Source organism: Nanorana parkeri, unplaced genomic scaffold, assembly GCF_000935625.1.
Source record: "Nanorana parkeri isolate BGI_ZX_2015 unplaced genomic scaffold, ASM93562v1 scaffold2080, whole genome shotgun sequence".
NCBI classification, from domain to species: Eukaryota; Metazoa; Chordata; class Amphibia; order Anura; family Dicroglossidae; genus Nanorana; species Nanorana parkeri.
Window position 1 is genome coordinate 71648 of NW_017308348.1, and position 16668 is coordinate 88315.

General features: G+C 40.6%; 1 protein-coding gene across 1 annotated transcript; it reads left to right on the forward strand.

Annotated features, from left to right (window-relative positions):
* The first annotated feature begins 7244 nt into the window (after positions 1-7244).
* LOC108800607 (triggering receptor expressed on myeloid cells 2-like) lies at positions 7245-16242 on the forward strand. Its single transcript, XM_018572589.1, has 4 exons — positions 7245-7329; positions 8786-9191; positions 12398-12511; positions 16031-16242. The coding sequence occupies exons 1-4, from the start codon at positions 7287-7289 to the stop codon at positions 16185-16187; spliced, it is 720 nt and encodes a 239-aa protein (XP_018428091.1). The 5' UTR covers positions 7245-7286; the 3' UTR covers positions 16188-16242.
* The last annotated feature ends 426 nt before the right edge of the window (positions 16243-16668 follow it).

Consider the following 16668-nt stretch of genomic DNA (forward strand, 5'->3'; position numbering starts at 1 on the left):
AACGCGTGTGGGGGGGGGGGGGTGCTCAGAAAAACGAAAGCAGCTGTATTACTGTTAGTCACAGGCCACAGAATATATCCTTTTTTTTTTTATTTTGCCCATAGTTCTACTTGAAGCCCAGCAGGTCATGACAGTTTAATGAAAGAATTACCTGTCTTTGCTTTATGAGAACTTTTATACTGTTAAATAGCTAACAGATCATTTTTTTATCTTCTAACTAGACCATTCATTAATTATTATTGGAGAGATGATATGGCAACATTACAATTTAGATGCCTAGCTATACACACATGCCCTTAATAGAAAAGAGCTGGAAGAGTTGTGCTTTGACAGTGTCATGTTGCCATCTTGTGGATATTTGAGATTAGTGCATTGTCCAAGTTAGAGACTGTGGGGGTGATTTACTAACCTAAACACACGCACGCACCAGGTGCGTGTGATTTTCACACAGCAAAACGTATTTATCAACCAAAAAGTCTCTAAAATGCCATATATGCCATATATGTAAAAATCATGCACATGATGCATATATAATGCTGCTTCACAGTTTAGACAAAAATGGTTAGCTCATGCATTTACATTCCTGCATTCATCAACGCAAGCAACACAACATAGAGCTAATTTACACAACATCACCTTGCAATTCATGCAGGGCTTTGCACAACACACCTGCTGGGTGTGTACACACTACAAAGGTGTTTAGATTCCACCCATAGATCATGCTGGGAGGGAACACACTACAGAGGTGTATACATGTTCATGGTGTGTTTATAAGGTTAGTAAATCAACCCCTGTTTGTCAGGTACACTAATAACCTTATTATTGCACACCATAGGGCAAGAGACTTTGGAACATATACAAAACCTAAAGTTACACAGACAGATTCTGCTGAGAAATTATTTGGAACTATTTTACAAGTATTATCAGCTTATAATAGACCCAACCAAGATAATATACTTAAAAGAAATACGTTTTGGACTCAGCATTATAAGAACCCAAGTAATATTTTGAAGTTAAGGAGATAAACAAATTCCAGAGTTATGAAACTAAGGTTGTTTTTAACCACCACCACAAAAAAAATTCCCCCATTTGTAGCCACAACAACAAAATCATGCCACTGTTGTTAGCACACCCTACAACAACTAGCCACAGACTTTTGGAACGAGAGATAAATATTTAAGATAAATAACGTAGCGCATATAGTGTGCTGCGGAGTATTGGGGGGTGCAGGCAAATTGTGGTAACAGTGGAAGGGCTAAAAGGTTTTGACTAATTAAAACCTGAGACAACTTTGCCATTAATCAAGAGTGCCTAACGTACAGAGTGCAGGGGTCAGGAGTGTGTAATGCATGGAGTACAGGAGTCAGGAGTACATAACCCACAGAGAGTGTAGGGGTCAGGAGTGTGTAACGCATGTAATACAGGTGTCAGGCGTATAACACATGGAGTACAGGGGTCAGGAAAGACCTCTCTCCCCCCACACCAGTACTGACCTCTCTCCCTCCCAACCCAGTACACAGACCCCTCAGAAAACAAACTTACCAGACCTTGCTTAGAGGAGGAGCTTTGGAGGCCTCTCCTTGGCTCTGTGCACAGACACTGTGTCTGAGGTCCAAATGGCACTGCAGCATCAAAAAAACGTTAAAATAAAAAAGAGTTGTTTCGGCTTCAGAACCCCGGGCTTGGAGCCAGCGAGGCACCTGCCATGCATCACCTGGCAGCCTGGGGACAGCTCCAGGGCCACTTGTTTCCTGGGGACACACTCCTCAAAACGAAGGTTGTCCCCCAGGAAACCATAACTTAAAGGAGAAGCAAAAAAGCTAAATCAGAAAACACAAAACTGGGGAATTATGATAGCTCTATAAAAGATCTCATATACTGAATAAACATTCCCCAAAGACGTTCAATGATTTTGAATGATCAGGAAACAAACAAATTGTAATATTGTTTCTACAAGAAACTCACTTTAAGACTTTACACACTGCCAACTTATCTTATCAACTTAAGAATAATTTTATTAGTACCACTATAATAAGATACAATTCTAGAGGTATTTCTATAGCTACAGACAACCGCACTCATCTTGTGAAGCCAAACCCCATAATTGATCAATTTGAAAGATGTTATATTCAAAAATATATAATACATTGTATACTTTAGTCAATATTTGTTTTGCCACCTAGGGAGCAAATAAACACATTACTGGAGACCTAGGAGAAAATGTCTAATTTAGAGAAGAGATATTGATCAGGGGTGGAGATTTACACTTCACTTTGAACCCTAACATACAGTAGATACATCATCACAGATATCTTCATAATCTTAAAGAGCATTTAGGAGAATTAAAACAATTCTTCAAGAGTTGCACATCATAGATATTAGCAGGGCTAATAACCCCAATGTTAAGGATTTATCATGTTATGCAGGCTTATATACGTATAATTCATGTTCATGATTAGACTATTTTTTTGTAGCTCATCCCTTTCTCGAATGATGTAATGAAAGCTCATATTGGCCCGATCACGGTCTCTGACCATACACCGATTAAAATCACAGTTAGAAAAAAAACAACTGAACAACAGTATAGTTAGCAACTTAAAAGTTTTATTAGAAGATAACAGATTTGGAGATGAAACTAGGATTTACTAGATAAAATGGGCTGTTCACTTTACAATGGAATTTTCTCTTAACTTAATGAATGTGGTGAAATTTTACTTTGCAAAGAATAATCTATGTATTCATATAAAGTTAAAAAAAATAAGAATCGTAATTGGATGATGGAAGTCAGCAGAGCTTCAGCTCATTCACTAAGCTAAGGGAAAATCCCAAAGGCAACAGCATATTTGCATTAACTAAATAAGCCAGCACACGATAACACTGCCGGTGGCTCTGAAGGGGTGATCTACAGTAAACACTACACAGCAAGTTGAACACCTGACACAGCATTATTTGAGGTAGAAGTTACTGTTCCTTGTCTTTAGTAGTAGCCACTGGGTCTGCTGCCACCAGGCTCCAGGGTCATCACATGGCTAGTCCCCAGGCTTCAGGCCTAACCATCACAGACAATCCATGGCAGCCTCCCCACAGGCTGGGCCTGGGGGGAGGAAAAGAGAGCTCACATGGTCCACCCCAAGATTTGTTTCCTCCCCCAGCATGCACCGTTGGCCATCGCTCAACAGTGATTGGCTGGAGATGGATATCCACTCATAGCAATCACATTTGTTTCTCTGTTCTGTGACCAGGGCACACCCTGCAGTACATCCAGCAGCAGACAGATGGCAATCAATAACAGATTGTTTAGGGGAAAGCCAAATGAACCCAGACTACAAATTAGTATCAGACCACATACAATCTGATAATCATTACATTTAATATCACCCTTTCCAGTAGAGCGCTACATATATAAGAGAAAAAAATAGATATAAACAGTGCAAGGGGACATACTATCGACAAATCCCAAATTCAAAATTACATTGTGCTTAGTTCATCAAGTGCAGATAGTGCTCATACTGTAAGTGTCCAAAACTAATTTGCTTCCAGTCCACAGCAGAATGTAAAGTGATCTCCTGGGTATATGAACACAACCCCGATCTCCCGTGACCGTCACCGAAGTGAACTTATGGAGTGCCGCTCACCTTAGTATCAGACCCAAACTAGGTCTGTTTACGCTGTCTGATATTAAGGTGAGCAGCAATCATTTAATTTCATGTGACGACACTGAAGAAATGACACTTTGCTACAATGTAAAGTGGTGAGTGTACAACAGATTTAAATCTTTGCTCTGGTAATTCTTTGGATTAAGTTCACTTACTGTTAATTGGAGGAATGTATTGTGTCTACACTTTCACTTTTAAAGTGCTCACTAAAAGCCACAACTATATAAAGATAAAAAATGTTTTAAAAAATGTGGCAGATATAGGAAATAAGACAGATTGCAAAACCTTTCTGCAAAAGGTCAGATGTGTCACAAGTGCAAACACAGCAATCACCATGCTATCTTCCTCCAAACATATACAAGATATTATTGCAGCATCCAATTCTGATTCTAGTATTTATTAACTGAAATGATTGCCACTGCAAATGTGATACATTTGAATATATTTAAACGGAAAAAGGTTCAAAGAAACATGTTTATAAATAAACATAATAATTACCTTAAAAACCCACTGGGGTAAACAGATAGGTAATAAAGAGTAACTGGAGTGGAAAAAAATAAGTTTTATGCCTCTAAACATCATTCCCCAATACAGTTAAAGCCCAATTAAAGCCTATTGTAAGTACTTAAAACTCTAATGCAGTCAGACTGCATATACAGTAATAGAAATTACCTTAGAAATTAGAAATTGTTCAAAATTGTTTAAAATGCCCTATCATTGGACGCCAATAACTTATGTTATTCTTAACATAGAAACATAGAAGAGTGACGGCAGAAAAAGACAAAGTGGTCCATTGAGTCTGCTGCTTTATTTTTTCTTTGCATTTGTTTTTTTAATCTTTTTGTCTGATTTTAAATCTATGTTTGTGTTAAGCATGTTTAAAAAAAAATTACTGTTAACTGACTTGCTAGGGTTGATTTAGTAAAGGCAAATAGGCTGTTTACTTTGCAAGGTAATTTGCACTTTGCAAGGGAAGTTTTTATTTGCTTAGTGAATGAGGTAAAGCTGTGATGATGTCCATCATCTAATCAGGTGCAAGCAAAAATACAGTTTTGTTTTTTTATTTCCTTGTGCATGATTGGATATTCTTTGCAAAATAAATTATCACCACATTCACTAAGCTAAGTGAAAATGTCCTTGCAAGTGAAGGGAATATTTGTAAATCAACTCCACTTCCTCTGCTGAAAGTCTATGACAAGCATCATCTACTCTTTTGGCTAAATAATACTTCCTAAGGTTAGTTTTGAACGTTTCTCCTGCTAGTTGCCCCATACCCTTTTTTTTAAAATATATTTTTATTGATTGTTTTTTTTGTACATTATTCATGCAAACAGTACAATTGGGCTCACAACGCTTAATGGTACTGATGGCAGTGCATCGGTAATGCATATAATACACATAGGAAATAGTTACATCATAAAGGTGTTGGTGTAAATGTGTACTGATATGTTTGTATATGGAGACATAGTGAGCTTCAAATTGACATAAAACAAACCATAAAGCTAGGTGAAACAACGTATTTTGAAAGTGTTTCAGAGTAACAGGTCACTGCATTTGATCCTCAAATAATTACTTAAGTATTTTTAGGTTTCTAAGTATTTTGTTTAACTGTGCCTTATTTAGCAAACCATTCTGTATAACAAAATGTGGCCAACAGCTTATCAATCTTTTGTTTGTCAAAAGACTGTCAATAAATAGTTTCCATCGTCTATTGGAAAAACTGTTAGTGTGTTTGTGTTTTGTGTATCTAAGCATCTAATTTTTCATGGCGGTGAAAAAAGGCCCTTTATTTTATGTACAGAATAGTAGGGATCGGTTAGAGATCCATTATTACATTATGTTCCTTCCGGAGTGATAGAAGAATAATACTCTTTATTAAAAGTCTTAATTATTAAATTAGCTCGAGATCCTCATATAAAAGTCCCAAAAATAAAGATAACCAAACCAGGCCGTGCAGTACCCAGCCTGCAGTACAGGGGGAAAAGTGCAGTGCCATTCATTAACCATTAGGAGGTAACCAGAAGTCTTGCTGCGGCAAGAGAGGGTGAAAGGATTCTAACTTGGGCAGAACTTCACGTTACAGCCTTGTCCACTGTTTACTTCCCAGGTGTGGACAACTGCAAGGCAGACTATCTAAGCCGGCAGGGCCTGGACCCACAAGAATGGTCCCTACTCATAGGTTTTTCAGGACCACTGTCTTAGGTGGGGAACTCCAGATGTGAACCTCCAGGCCTCCAGATTAAACAACAAACTGGACTGGTTTGTTTCCAGAAGCAGAAATCCTCTGACAGAAGCAATGGATACTCTGTTGGCTCCTTGGGATCACTACACAACACCACAATTTTCAGCCTTTTTTATCCTATTTCAAAGACCACTTGCCTCCTATTCATTGATTAAGACTTTTGTGCCTTATATGTGGTTCCTGTGACTCCATGGAATTTGAATCTAGTTCTATTGATACTTTTAAAAAAACACCTATTGAACCTATCAGGGATTTTCCGTTATTCACTGTTACTCCTCAAGGTTTTCCTTGTTGCCTTCACCTCTGTGAGGCATGTGTCCCAGGGCATGCAGATCTCACTAGGGATGCATTTAAGTCTCACCAGGTCTGCATTTGGGTCTCACCGGAGATGCATGTAGGTCTAACCAGGGATGCATATGGGTCTCCAGGACTCTGCATGCGGCTTCTGGGGTCTTTATGGTTGAATGGGTAGGATCGGGGCTTGTGCTGGTGGGTGTGGGGCTGTACTGTGCTTGGGTCTCACCAGGGATGCATGCAGATCTCCCCAGGGCTGCGTTTGGGTCTCACCAGGGATGCATGCAGGTCTCTCCAGGGCTGCGTTTGGGTCTTACCAGGGGTGCATGCAGATCTCACCAGGGATATGTGCAGATCTCACCAGGGATGCATTTGGGTCTCCCCAGGGATGCATTTGGGTCTCACCAGGGATGTGCTTGGATCTCACCAGGGCTGTGTTTAGGTTTTACCAGGGCTGGGTTTGGGTCTCAGCAGAGCTGCGTGCAGATCTCACCAGGTAGGTTTTGGTCTCACCGTGCAGGTTTCACCAGGGATGCATGCAAATCTTACTCGGTCTGCGTGTGGGTCTCTCCAGGGCGGGTGTACAAGTAAGCATTTTCAGGAATACAAGTAATCCTGAAAATTACCTGTATCAGCCCGATATCGATACTAGTATCGGTATCAGGATACCCCTAGTGTAAAGAAGACCTAGATCCAGAATTTTAGTTCAGGATCACTGAGAGAATCTTAGGATTTTATTTTGGGGTGTTTATTTTTACTTACTTTACACTACATTTTTTCATTTTGACATGGAGTTGTGTCTACGTTTCAATATTGCATTTATATCACCTCCGAGATAAGGGCACAAACTGTCACCATATACCATGATTATGTTCCCTTTTGGCCTACTTGCACATTATGCCAGGATTTCATAATTTCTTCAGACTGCTCCCTCTGTGATCAGTCCTACATTTAGCCCTGAAGAAGTCAAGCTCAGCACATTGAGCAACCAACAGTGTACATGCTGTCTGGTTCCTTTCTGTTACTTCATTTCTTGTGAGGTACCAGAAAGAGGGAGTCTTGTGGTTTTATTTGCTGTGCCAGATACTTCAGAAATGGATATTTGCTCCTGCTGTACCTTTTTTATCACTTTCTTGGGTAAGATGCTATATTTATGATATCAGATTTGATGTTTAGTGCCTCTTGCAAGGACTCAGATTTGACTAGTAAAGCATATTTAGCCTATTATTATTTATAACCGTAAAGCATTCAATGTTGGGAAGTAGGAAGTATATTTTATCTGTCCTGCTTCTTTATATCGGTTTCAGTTCCTGAATTATGTTTGCTCACAGCTAAGGAGGGAAATTGTAGACACATGGAGGTTGTTTTACTATTTCCATTAGCTTAGGGAAACACGTGAAAATTAGAACACCCAATTACATGCAAGGAATATAATAAAAAAACTGTATTTTTGCTTAAACATAATTGGCAAATTGAAGTCAGCAGAGCTTCAACTCATTCACTAAGCAAAGTGAACAACTTATTTGCCTTTAGTAAATAAACCACATGGAATGCAGTGTCTAAATCTGTGTGAGAATGCTACCACAAACTGGGCCTACAATTTCCCTAGGGCAATGGGCATAATTTAAATATATACATATTCAGATTTATATTCAGCAGATGCTGTAGAAAAAAAAGTATTGTTAAAAACACACCAGAAATAAACAAAAAAATGTATAATTCTCATTTGCTAAGGTGCTAAGGCACATGTCCTTTGGCCCAGCACCTCTCCTACAGCTTTACATTTTTAAACCGAACCCGGCCCTATGGTGCCCGGCTTTACCGGAAGGCTGATCAACGCCCCCAGCATCCAGTGCTGTATATAGAGGCAGGCACTCCAACATCAATATGTACAATGCAGGCCCATCAGAATCTGGAACCAAGGAAGAAGCCAACATTGTTTACATTTTTTTTACTTAATTAGCGCATGAACTCATACAGAAAAACATATAAATATAAAACATATAATGAAGAAAAAGGAAAAAAAAAAATATATATATACCAAATTCATAGGTACTATGGAGAATAAAAGCTGATAACATATACTGTATGTATACTATTCTGAGAGTGGTGAAAGTTTGGAACTCACTACCACAGGCGGTGGTATCTGCTGATAACATTGATAAGTTCAAGAAACTACTGGATGAGTTTCTTCTCTTGCAGAATCTACCTGAATATGGGAAGTTGTAAAGCCAGATAAATACACACACACATACAGACACTCACATACATAGTTGGAACTGGATGGACCTTGGTCTTTATTCAACCTTACATACTATGTTACTACCACTGTGTACAAAACATGGAAATGAGTGCAACACATGGTGAATTTCTGAATCGTTGGTTTATGCTTTTCTAAACCAGTGAGACTATTCAAACACACATGGATAAAATTATTTTATTTTTTTCACAGTTACTGTATAAGGGAATAGCATGTTAGTCAATGTTATATGTAAAGTCAATATGTGTTTAATCTATATATATAAATAAATATTGCCCTTTTCAGTCATTGCACTAATTTTACAGTGGATTTGTAATTCTGCTTATTTATCAGGTTTTTCAGTCTTTTGCCTAGCAAAGAATGTCAATGAGTATTCAGGACAACTAGGAGAAACATTGACCATTGTTTGTCCATACCAACGCCGTGCAGATCGCTGGGCAAGGAAGTTATGGTGCAAAGAGAATGAAGTTGGTTTGTGTCAGGCGGTGGTCAGTGCTCATCAATATTCGCTGTATGGGACCAAAACAAGAGGGAGCACTACAATCTCTGATAATGCACATGAAGGAATGGTTACAGTCAATATTACTAATCTGCAGAAAGATGATGCTGGTTTATATGAGTGCAGGACAGTCATTTTTGGTGACACTGGTATTTTACAGAAGATCAGAGTGCTAGTGCTTGAAGAGGATGCAGAAGGAAATGTATCAGCTGTGGATAAAGTTCAGTATAGTATTTCTGGGTAAGAAAAGAGCTCAAGTTATTTACACTAGGCATTGGTTCTTCACTGCATGTGTTTCTAATCCATTTTAATAAATGCATATTTGGTAATTATCTGGTAGAATCAGTTAAAGAGGACCAGTCACACTGTAGTAGAAATATAACTGCAAATGAGGGCTTGCATGAAATAAAAAGTATTCATGAATGTTTAATGCAGTGTTTTTATTGGTGCTTGTCTCATAATAATGCAGTAAGAACAGTGTTTCCAAAATTAACATTGCTTATTCTGAAATATGACAAGTGCATTGGGGCATCCCAGATTCTACAGACAGATAAGCTGGAGGTTGAGCATTAACAGTTTCAAAATCTGCCAAATAATAACCCAATGGGAGTACAGGTAAGTAGGGGAAGAGAGGCCAAGGATAAAGGAGGAAGGAATGGGATGGGGAATTAATGACAGGGAACTAAAAATGAAGGTTATGGTTCACCATTAGGTTCAGGATAAGATCCAGTTAGTTAAGAGGTATGGAAGGGAGCCAGGAAATAAGCAGTTGTTTAAAGGAATATAGACCTGGAACATAGACCAATACATCCATGTGAAAAGAAAACAAATAATTCAGTCAAAGTCTCCATCTACCACTAGGCAGTTCTCAAAATATATTTTAACATGCTGTACGGCACCTGGAAGCATGGCCAATATGGCAATCTCTAGGTTTCCTGTTACATCTTGTGGCTGCATAATGTTATATGCCTGAAAAATCTTCACCCAAAACGGTAGCATTTTTGCGCATCTCCACTAAATATAGAGGTGGCTCTTGGGCTGTAGATTACATTTCCAGCACATATGAGAGGCTGATGGGAATAGTCACTTCAGGATGCTTGGGCATCTATATCAACTGTTTTTCTCTTGATAGTGGATTGACAGAATGGATGAATGAGTAAGAATATGGGCTTTAGTCCATGCCTTTGTCAAGAAGGATTGATTTAGGGCCCATTCCCAGATGACTTTGAAAGATGGCCCCGCTTTATCGGCCATCTCTCTCAAAAGTGCAGGGAAACCACTTCAGGGTAGATGCACATGTGTTTAATGAGAAGGTGATGTAGCAGAGAGTAATAGTACTTGATTTTTGGTTGAGAACATGTCAAATATGCAGATCTGGTATGCGACTAGCACTCAGAAAAATGAAGGGAGACATGCGTGGTAGAAATTGAGGACCAAGATGAATAGGGTAAAGAGACCTGATCTTGAGGATAAGTCCTGGAATGATAACCTGGAATCGCAGTGCTGGACCAGTGAGTAAGTCAAGTATAGGAGAAAGTCTTCGGGTAGATGGAGAGCTGGCTCTAGCCATGGCAGGGCTTTTAATGGTAAAGGAGAGCTGCTTCTTAAAGTTCAAATGTTTTCGTTTCCTGCAGAATCAGCTGGTCCCCTGAGCACTGATCATGATATCCTGTTTTAGGGTGGCTCATTTGCCTTGCAGGGTCCTATGGACCCAGTCTTGTGTGTGCTAACAAGCTGTGTATGTCTCCAAAAACACACAGACACAGCAAGGCAAACCATCTCCTCCCCCCTGCTCCCCTCTCCTTTTTCCTTATCCAAGCTAGTAGATAGACAGTTGCTGTAGACTGATCTGTCACCTGTAATCTTATACTAGACAGGAAGTTCAGGGAAGCAGAGCTGATAGCGTTGGAGCCAGCTGTTCTTAAACATGATGACTGTAAGTGCCTGTGCAAAAATGCAAAGAAATGCTTTGCAAGGCAATGTATATTTATTCATCTGAATTCATTATGGAATGTTACGACTAGGGATGCACCGATATATTGGCCGCCGAAACATATCGGCCGAAAATGGCACTTTTGGCATAATGCCGAAAGAGCCATGTTTCGGCCGATACATCGGCGCATCCCTGGTTTCTTTTCTCCCCGCTGGACGCTGCTCTATGTCCCAGCGGTGAGAAAAGAAAGTGACAGCCAGCCGAGCGCTGCTGGACGAGAGCGCTGTGAGTGGCCGGCGTCTCTCCTCCCACACCGCTCGGCCGCCTATCACAGTCCGGCAGAGCGGTGTGGGGGCGGAGACAGCGCTGTCACAGGAGGCTGGGCTCTCCTCTCTACACCGCTCGATCAACCTCCTGTGACAGCGTGTCAGAGAGAAAAGCAATGTACACACACTCAGTGATCAGTGATCGCTGAGTGTGTGTACATAATTGAGGATAGGGTGTGTTAACTATATCCTCAATTATGAGTGAATGGGAGTGATCTACATCACCCCCATTCACACGACCCCAGATAAACTTATGGACGCTGATCTTAAATGTTGGAAGTATGCCCAAGGAAGGGAAGTGGGGATAGTTTGGAATTTATAAATACACGTGGAAGAGCATACATTTTAGGGATGTTGATTTTCCCTGTTCAGGAGAGTGGGAGTGAATTTGAAAAAAGTCGGGAGATCTGAAAATACTCATTCAGTGTGGTCCAGCAAGAAGGAGTTAAGCAAGAATAATGTGCTTAGATCTGCTGGGATATGGATTCCTAGCTAGGGGATAGCCTTGGGCTCCCATTTGAATGAGAAGTTAGACTTTAAGTGAGAAGAAATAGACAGGGGAAACTAAATATTTAAAAAGTCAGACTTGGATATGTGTACCTTAATGTTTCTAAGTGTCACAAAATGCTAGAACTCCTTGTAGATATTAGGGATGCTAGTAGCAGAAATATATAGTAATAAGTCATCCACATACAATCCAAGTTTATGCCTGGTTGGGGAAAGGGCAGGTGTCACATATCGAATTGCTTGTCTTAGTAAACAATGGGGCAAAGATACCTTGAAGGTTTTATAGAACCTAACGGTAAAACCGCCAAGGCCCAGGGTTTTACTAATGTTGAAGGATGAGATAGTGGAAAGGAATTCTTGATCAGTATATTCTTGATCAGTCTGTGCAGGTGCACGCTGCTGGGACTTACCCTGTGTCTCTTCTCGTCTCCCGGCCGAAGATCTACACTGAGCATGTGCATGCCCATGATCGCTTGCGGCTGCCCGAGATTTTTCAGATCTTCGGAAGGGAGCGCGCAGCGGAGAGCACAGGTAAGTTTGACCTTTTCCGTGCTTTTTAAAAAAATGTTTTTGCTAGCAGTAGATATATGCAACCGCGCAAACCGCGAGGGTTTAATTATCCTTTAAGTTATTACATGCATTTATTGAATAACTCATTATATGTGTTCCATATTTTAAAGGTCACAGTCTGACTCACAAATGATGGTGTTCATTCTTGGAAGCAGCCTTCTGTTGTGCAAAGTACTAGTGATGGGACTGCTCTACAGCTGGTGGAAAATCCAACACACCAAAAAGTAAGAATGGAGGCAAGCCATGACTGCAATATTCACAATTTTTACAGGATTATTTCAATTGTAGATCTGGAAAGGGCCAGGGCTTCTTAAAACTCCACATAATTATCCTAATTATCCTAAGGCCTCATTCACACTGCGTTAACTCGAGGTGTACATGTCTGTGCGGCGTGCACGCCGCATCGGGCCATTCCCAGGAGGGAGAGGTGCTGCGTGTAGCAGCCTGTTTTTCCCTATGGGAGTATGCGGCCATACGGTGTCATACGAACACCCGAACTGCACATCCATGCGGGTCCGGGTGTCAGTGTTCGGACGCAGACAGGATCCATCCTGGCTGTGTCCGAGTACGGACACACGGGACTGCACAGATGTGCAGTTCGGGTGTGCGTACGTCCGAATCCTCCCATAGGGAAGAACAGGCTGCTACACGCAGCACCTGCCCCTCCTGTGAACGGCCCGATATGGGCGTGCACGCTGCACAGACATGTATGCCCCAAGTTAACACAGTGTGAATGAGGCCTAAATGTATTGGAGCAGTGGTAGAGTTTGGTTGTATTGGTAGTTTGGCTTTGTTTTTGTGTTTATTTTTAAAGGTTGGCAAATATTGTAAGGCATCTGACCAAAGGGCCACCATTGTTTTATGAGGTGCATTGTTAAATCTGAAGTTTAATCTGCTTAAATGTTTTCCTCCCTGTCCCACCCCCATCAACATGCTAATTATATTTTTAAATAAAACCTTTCCATTTTAATGACATAACTTATTTTAGGTACAAACCGTAAAATGACAAAATAGGGCTTTTTAGGTGCCAAAATAAACTTTTTACAAATTCATGTCCGAATAAAATACTTTTTTTTTTTGTGGTTCAAGTTAAAATCTTTTCTTATGTGCACTATTGATTTTAAGAAAAGATTTTAACATGGACCACAAATATAAACGTATTTTATTCAGACATGGGTTCGTAAACAGTTTCTTTTGGCACCTCAAAAGCCCCATTTTGTCATTTTACGTGTTGTATAACTTATTTTAGACCTAGAGACATCATCACTGGGTCTCTGTGCTACTCTATAACATGCACCCAAGTCATGGCTGGTGGGAGGGGCCAGCAGGATGTAAATAGCTTCCTGAAAAGACCACAGTACTCCTCTCTAGATCCCTCAGCCCTGATGCAGGTATTGAGCTGGCTCTTAGCCCTCGTTCACACCTGAACGTTTTGTAACGCGATCTACGCTCGACGAACGCTCTACAAAACGCTCAAAAATATAAATCCCATTGTATTCAATGGTCTCGTTCCCACCTTGGCGTATTTCCGCCCGTCCCTAACGCGCTACAAAACGGCCCACGCCTGAAAAGGTACATGTACTACTTTGGGCCGTTTTGTTGCGCGTTTCCATTGGGATACAGCCAAGTAGCCTTCGGAAACGCACTACTTTTTTACCGCGAATCGTGGTAAAAAAACCAGCGACAGACGCGCATATGCAATACGCCTAGGTGTGAACGAGACCTTAGGAGTTATGCAAATACCAAAATGCAATGATCGGTCTACACTTGCATTCAGACATCTATGGTTTTTGAAGAAGCGATATGTATAGGGCTGCAGCTAACGATTATTTTCATAATCGATTAACTGTTGCAGCTCTAGATATGTATATATCGGAGTGTGTGTATATGGGTGTGTGTATGTGTGTGTTTTATGTACGTATGTTTGAGAGTGAGTGGATGTTTGTATGTATGTGGGTGTGTATATGTATGTGGATCTATGTGAGTGTATGTATGTACTGTATATATGTATGTATGTATGTGGTGTGCATGGATGTATGTACAGTATGTGGACATGTTGTTGAAGTGCCTCAAAGCACACAGAACATACAGTATGTAGTATGCCATGTCCTCCTTCCCCGCTGCCACTTACCCCTCACATTTGCTGGCAATTTTCTGGCTGTCATTTGCTGTGTAAATACAGCAGCTATCACAGGAGCTACTGTAAAAAATAACAGACCTTCTGACATAGCATCACACTGTTCAAGCACAGGATAGAGAAATACAAAGACACATTGCTACCTTTGTATTTACTGTTTCATTCACCTGCAAATCAAACGGAAACATTTGGGTCTGCAAATGATGTCAGTTAAAACAAACTGACAAGTAAAATAAAAAAGTGTCTTTTTTTAAATAAAATGTGTTCTTTTTTTAACCCCTTTTATCAAGCCTTAGTGCTCCCTAACCAGCTCTACTTAACTCCTTCCTTCCCTTCTTCCCTTAGCCTTAATTTTCCTGCTGATTTTTTTCATTTTTACTTATTTTGGTAATTTTTTTAGTGTTGCATTTAAAGTAGTATTAAAGGCTGGTCGTCTTTTTCCTTAATGCATTCTCTGCATGTAAAAGAAGGATTTGCATGATTCCATTACCTTACTAAAATGAGGAATAAACCCTTTAGTTTTTTGTGTGCCTGAGGTGATAAAATATAAAATACTTATGTTTTAGAAGATATGCTGCTTTTTACAATGCTTTAAAGCCGGGGTGTCCAAGTCAAATGATCTGGGGGTCACTGGGCCCATTTTCTTCTTTCATGGTAGCTGCATGAGGAGAGGCAGCCAGGAGAGAGAATGAAGAGAGACAGCCAGGGAGAGAGTGAGGAGAGACAGCCAGGGGAGACAGCCAGGTTGATGGACAAGGAGAGATAGCCAGGAAAGAGAGGAAGGAGGGATATCCTGGAGAGAGAGCGAGGAGAGACAGGCAGGAAGATGAGTGAGGGTGGACAGCCAGGAGGATGAGCGAGGAGTGATAGCCAGGAAAGAGAGGAAGGAGGGACATCCTGGAGAGAGAGCGAGGAGAGACAGCCAGGATAATGAACAAGGAGAGACAACTAGGAGAGACAGAGAAGAGAGACAGCCAGGAGAGTGAGGAGAGACAGCCAGGAGAGTGTGGAGAGATAGCAAGCAACACATCTGCCTGACGCAGAACCCCTGTGCCCTTCAAGACTTATATGCATCCCGTGTTTCAGACACCTCCTTGTCCCCGAGTTCCAGCATCCCTCCGTGTCCCGTGCCTCCTCCATGCACTCAAGTTGGAACATCAGGACCCCGTGGTTGCCCCTGTCCACTGGACATTGTGACATCTTGTGTCCTGATTGCAGCGAGCACATATAGGACTCAAAAACTGGACTGTCCGGGTGAATCCCAGACAAGTGGCAACTTAGCTACACCCCTAGCTGCTGCAAAAGGTAAAAGCCCCCTCTCTGTCCCTGGACCCCCCTGCTGACCTGATGGGCCCTGGGTCCAGTATGGGAGGCCCGGCTCTACTCTCCTACCAGTGCCCTTGCCTGCGAGCCAAAAGTAACCGATCCGCAGGCTGCAAATGGCCTGCACACTGGTACTTTGAGCCCCCTGCTTTAAAGGAACCAACTATTTTATATAGTGCATTAAATTGAAGTAAAACAGTCTTAATCTTCATATATTTTTAATCTGAATGTGCTATGTCTTCCACATGTACTGATATTGAATATTTAACCTCTTTTCTTGCAGAGTGAAACATGAATCATTTCCTTTTTTATCAGCTGAGCAGGCATTACACACTGGAGACAGATATGAAGAGCCATTCGATTTAAATAATAGTGAAGGAAATAGTGATCCATACTATATAAATTACGTTTACAGGGGACACCTTGACCAAGAACACTGACAGGAATGATCACCCAGTTCATATTTACAAGTAATAATATGAATATCATGATATGGTGGAATATTAAAAGAAATTTGTCAAAAGTAGAAAGTAGATGTTATCTACCAGTGCATGATATCAGAAATGAAAGAGATAGAAGATTGATTTGTCAATGTTTCTTAGATACATGTGTAAAAGAAATCAGCTTTGTGTAAATGTGTTAAAGCTTAAAAAACATTGTTTCTATGCACAGTTTGTAATTTTATAGACACATGGATCGATGGATGGAGCCATATTTGCTCATTACATATACAGACTCTGCTTTGTACTTAGCAGGGCTACAAAATAATCCTGTTTTACTTCAATTTCACACTATGGAAGTCTTTGGAGTTAATATACTAAAGAAGTAGAGTTTGTTTACTTTGCAAAGTGTATGTTCATTAACCTTCTACCTTAAATAAAACAAGGTTGTGTTAACTTTGAATAGACAATTTTGTATATG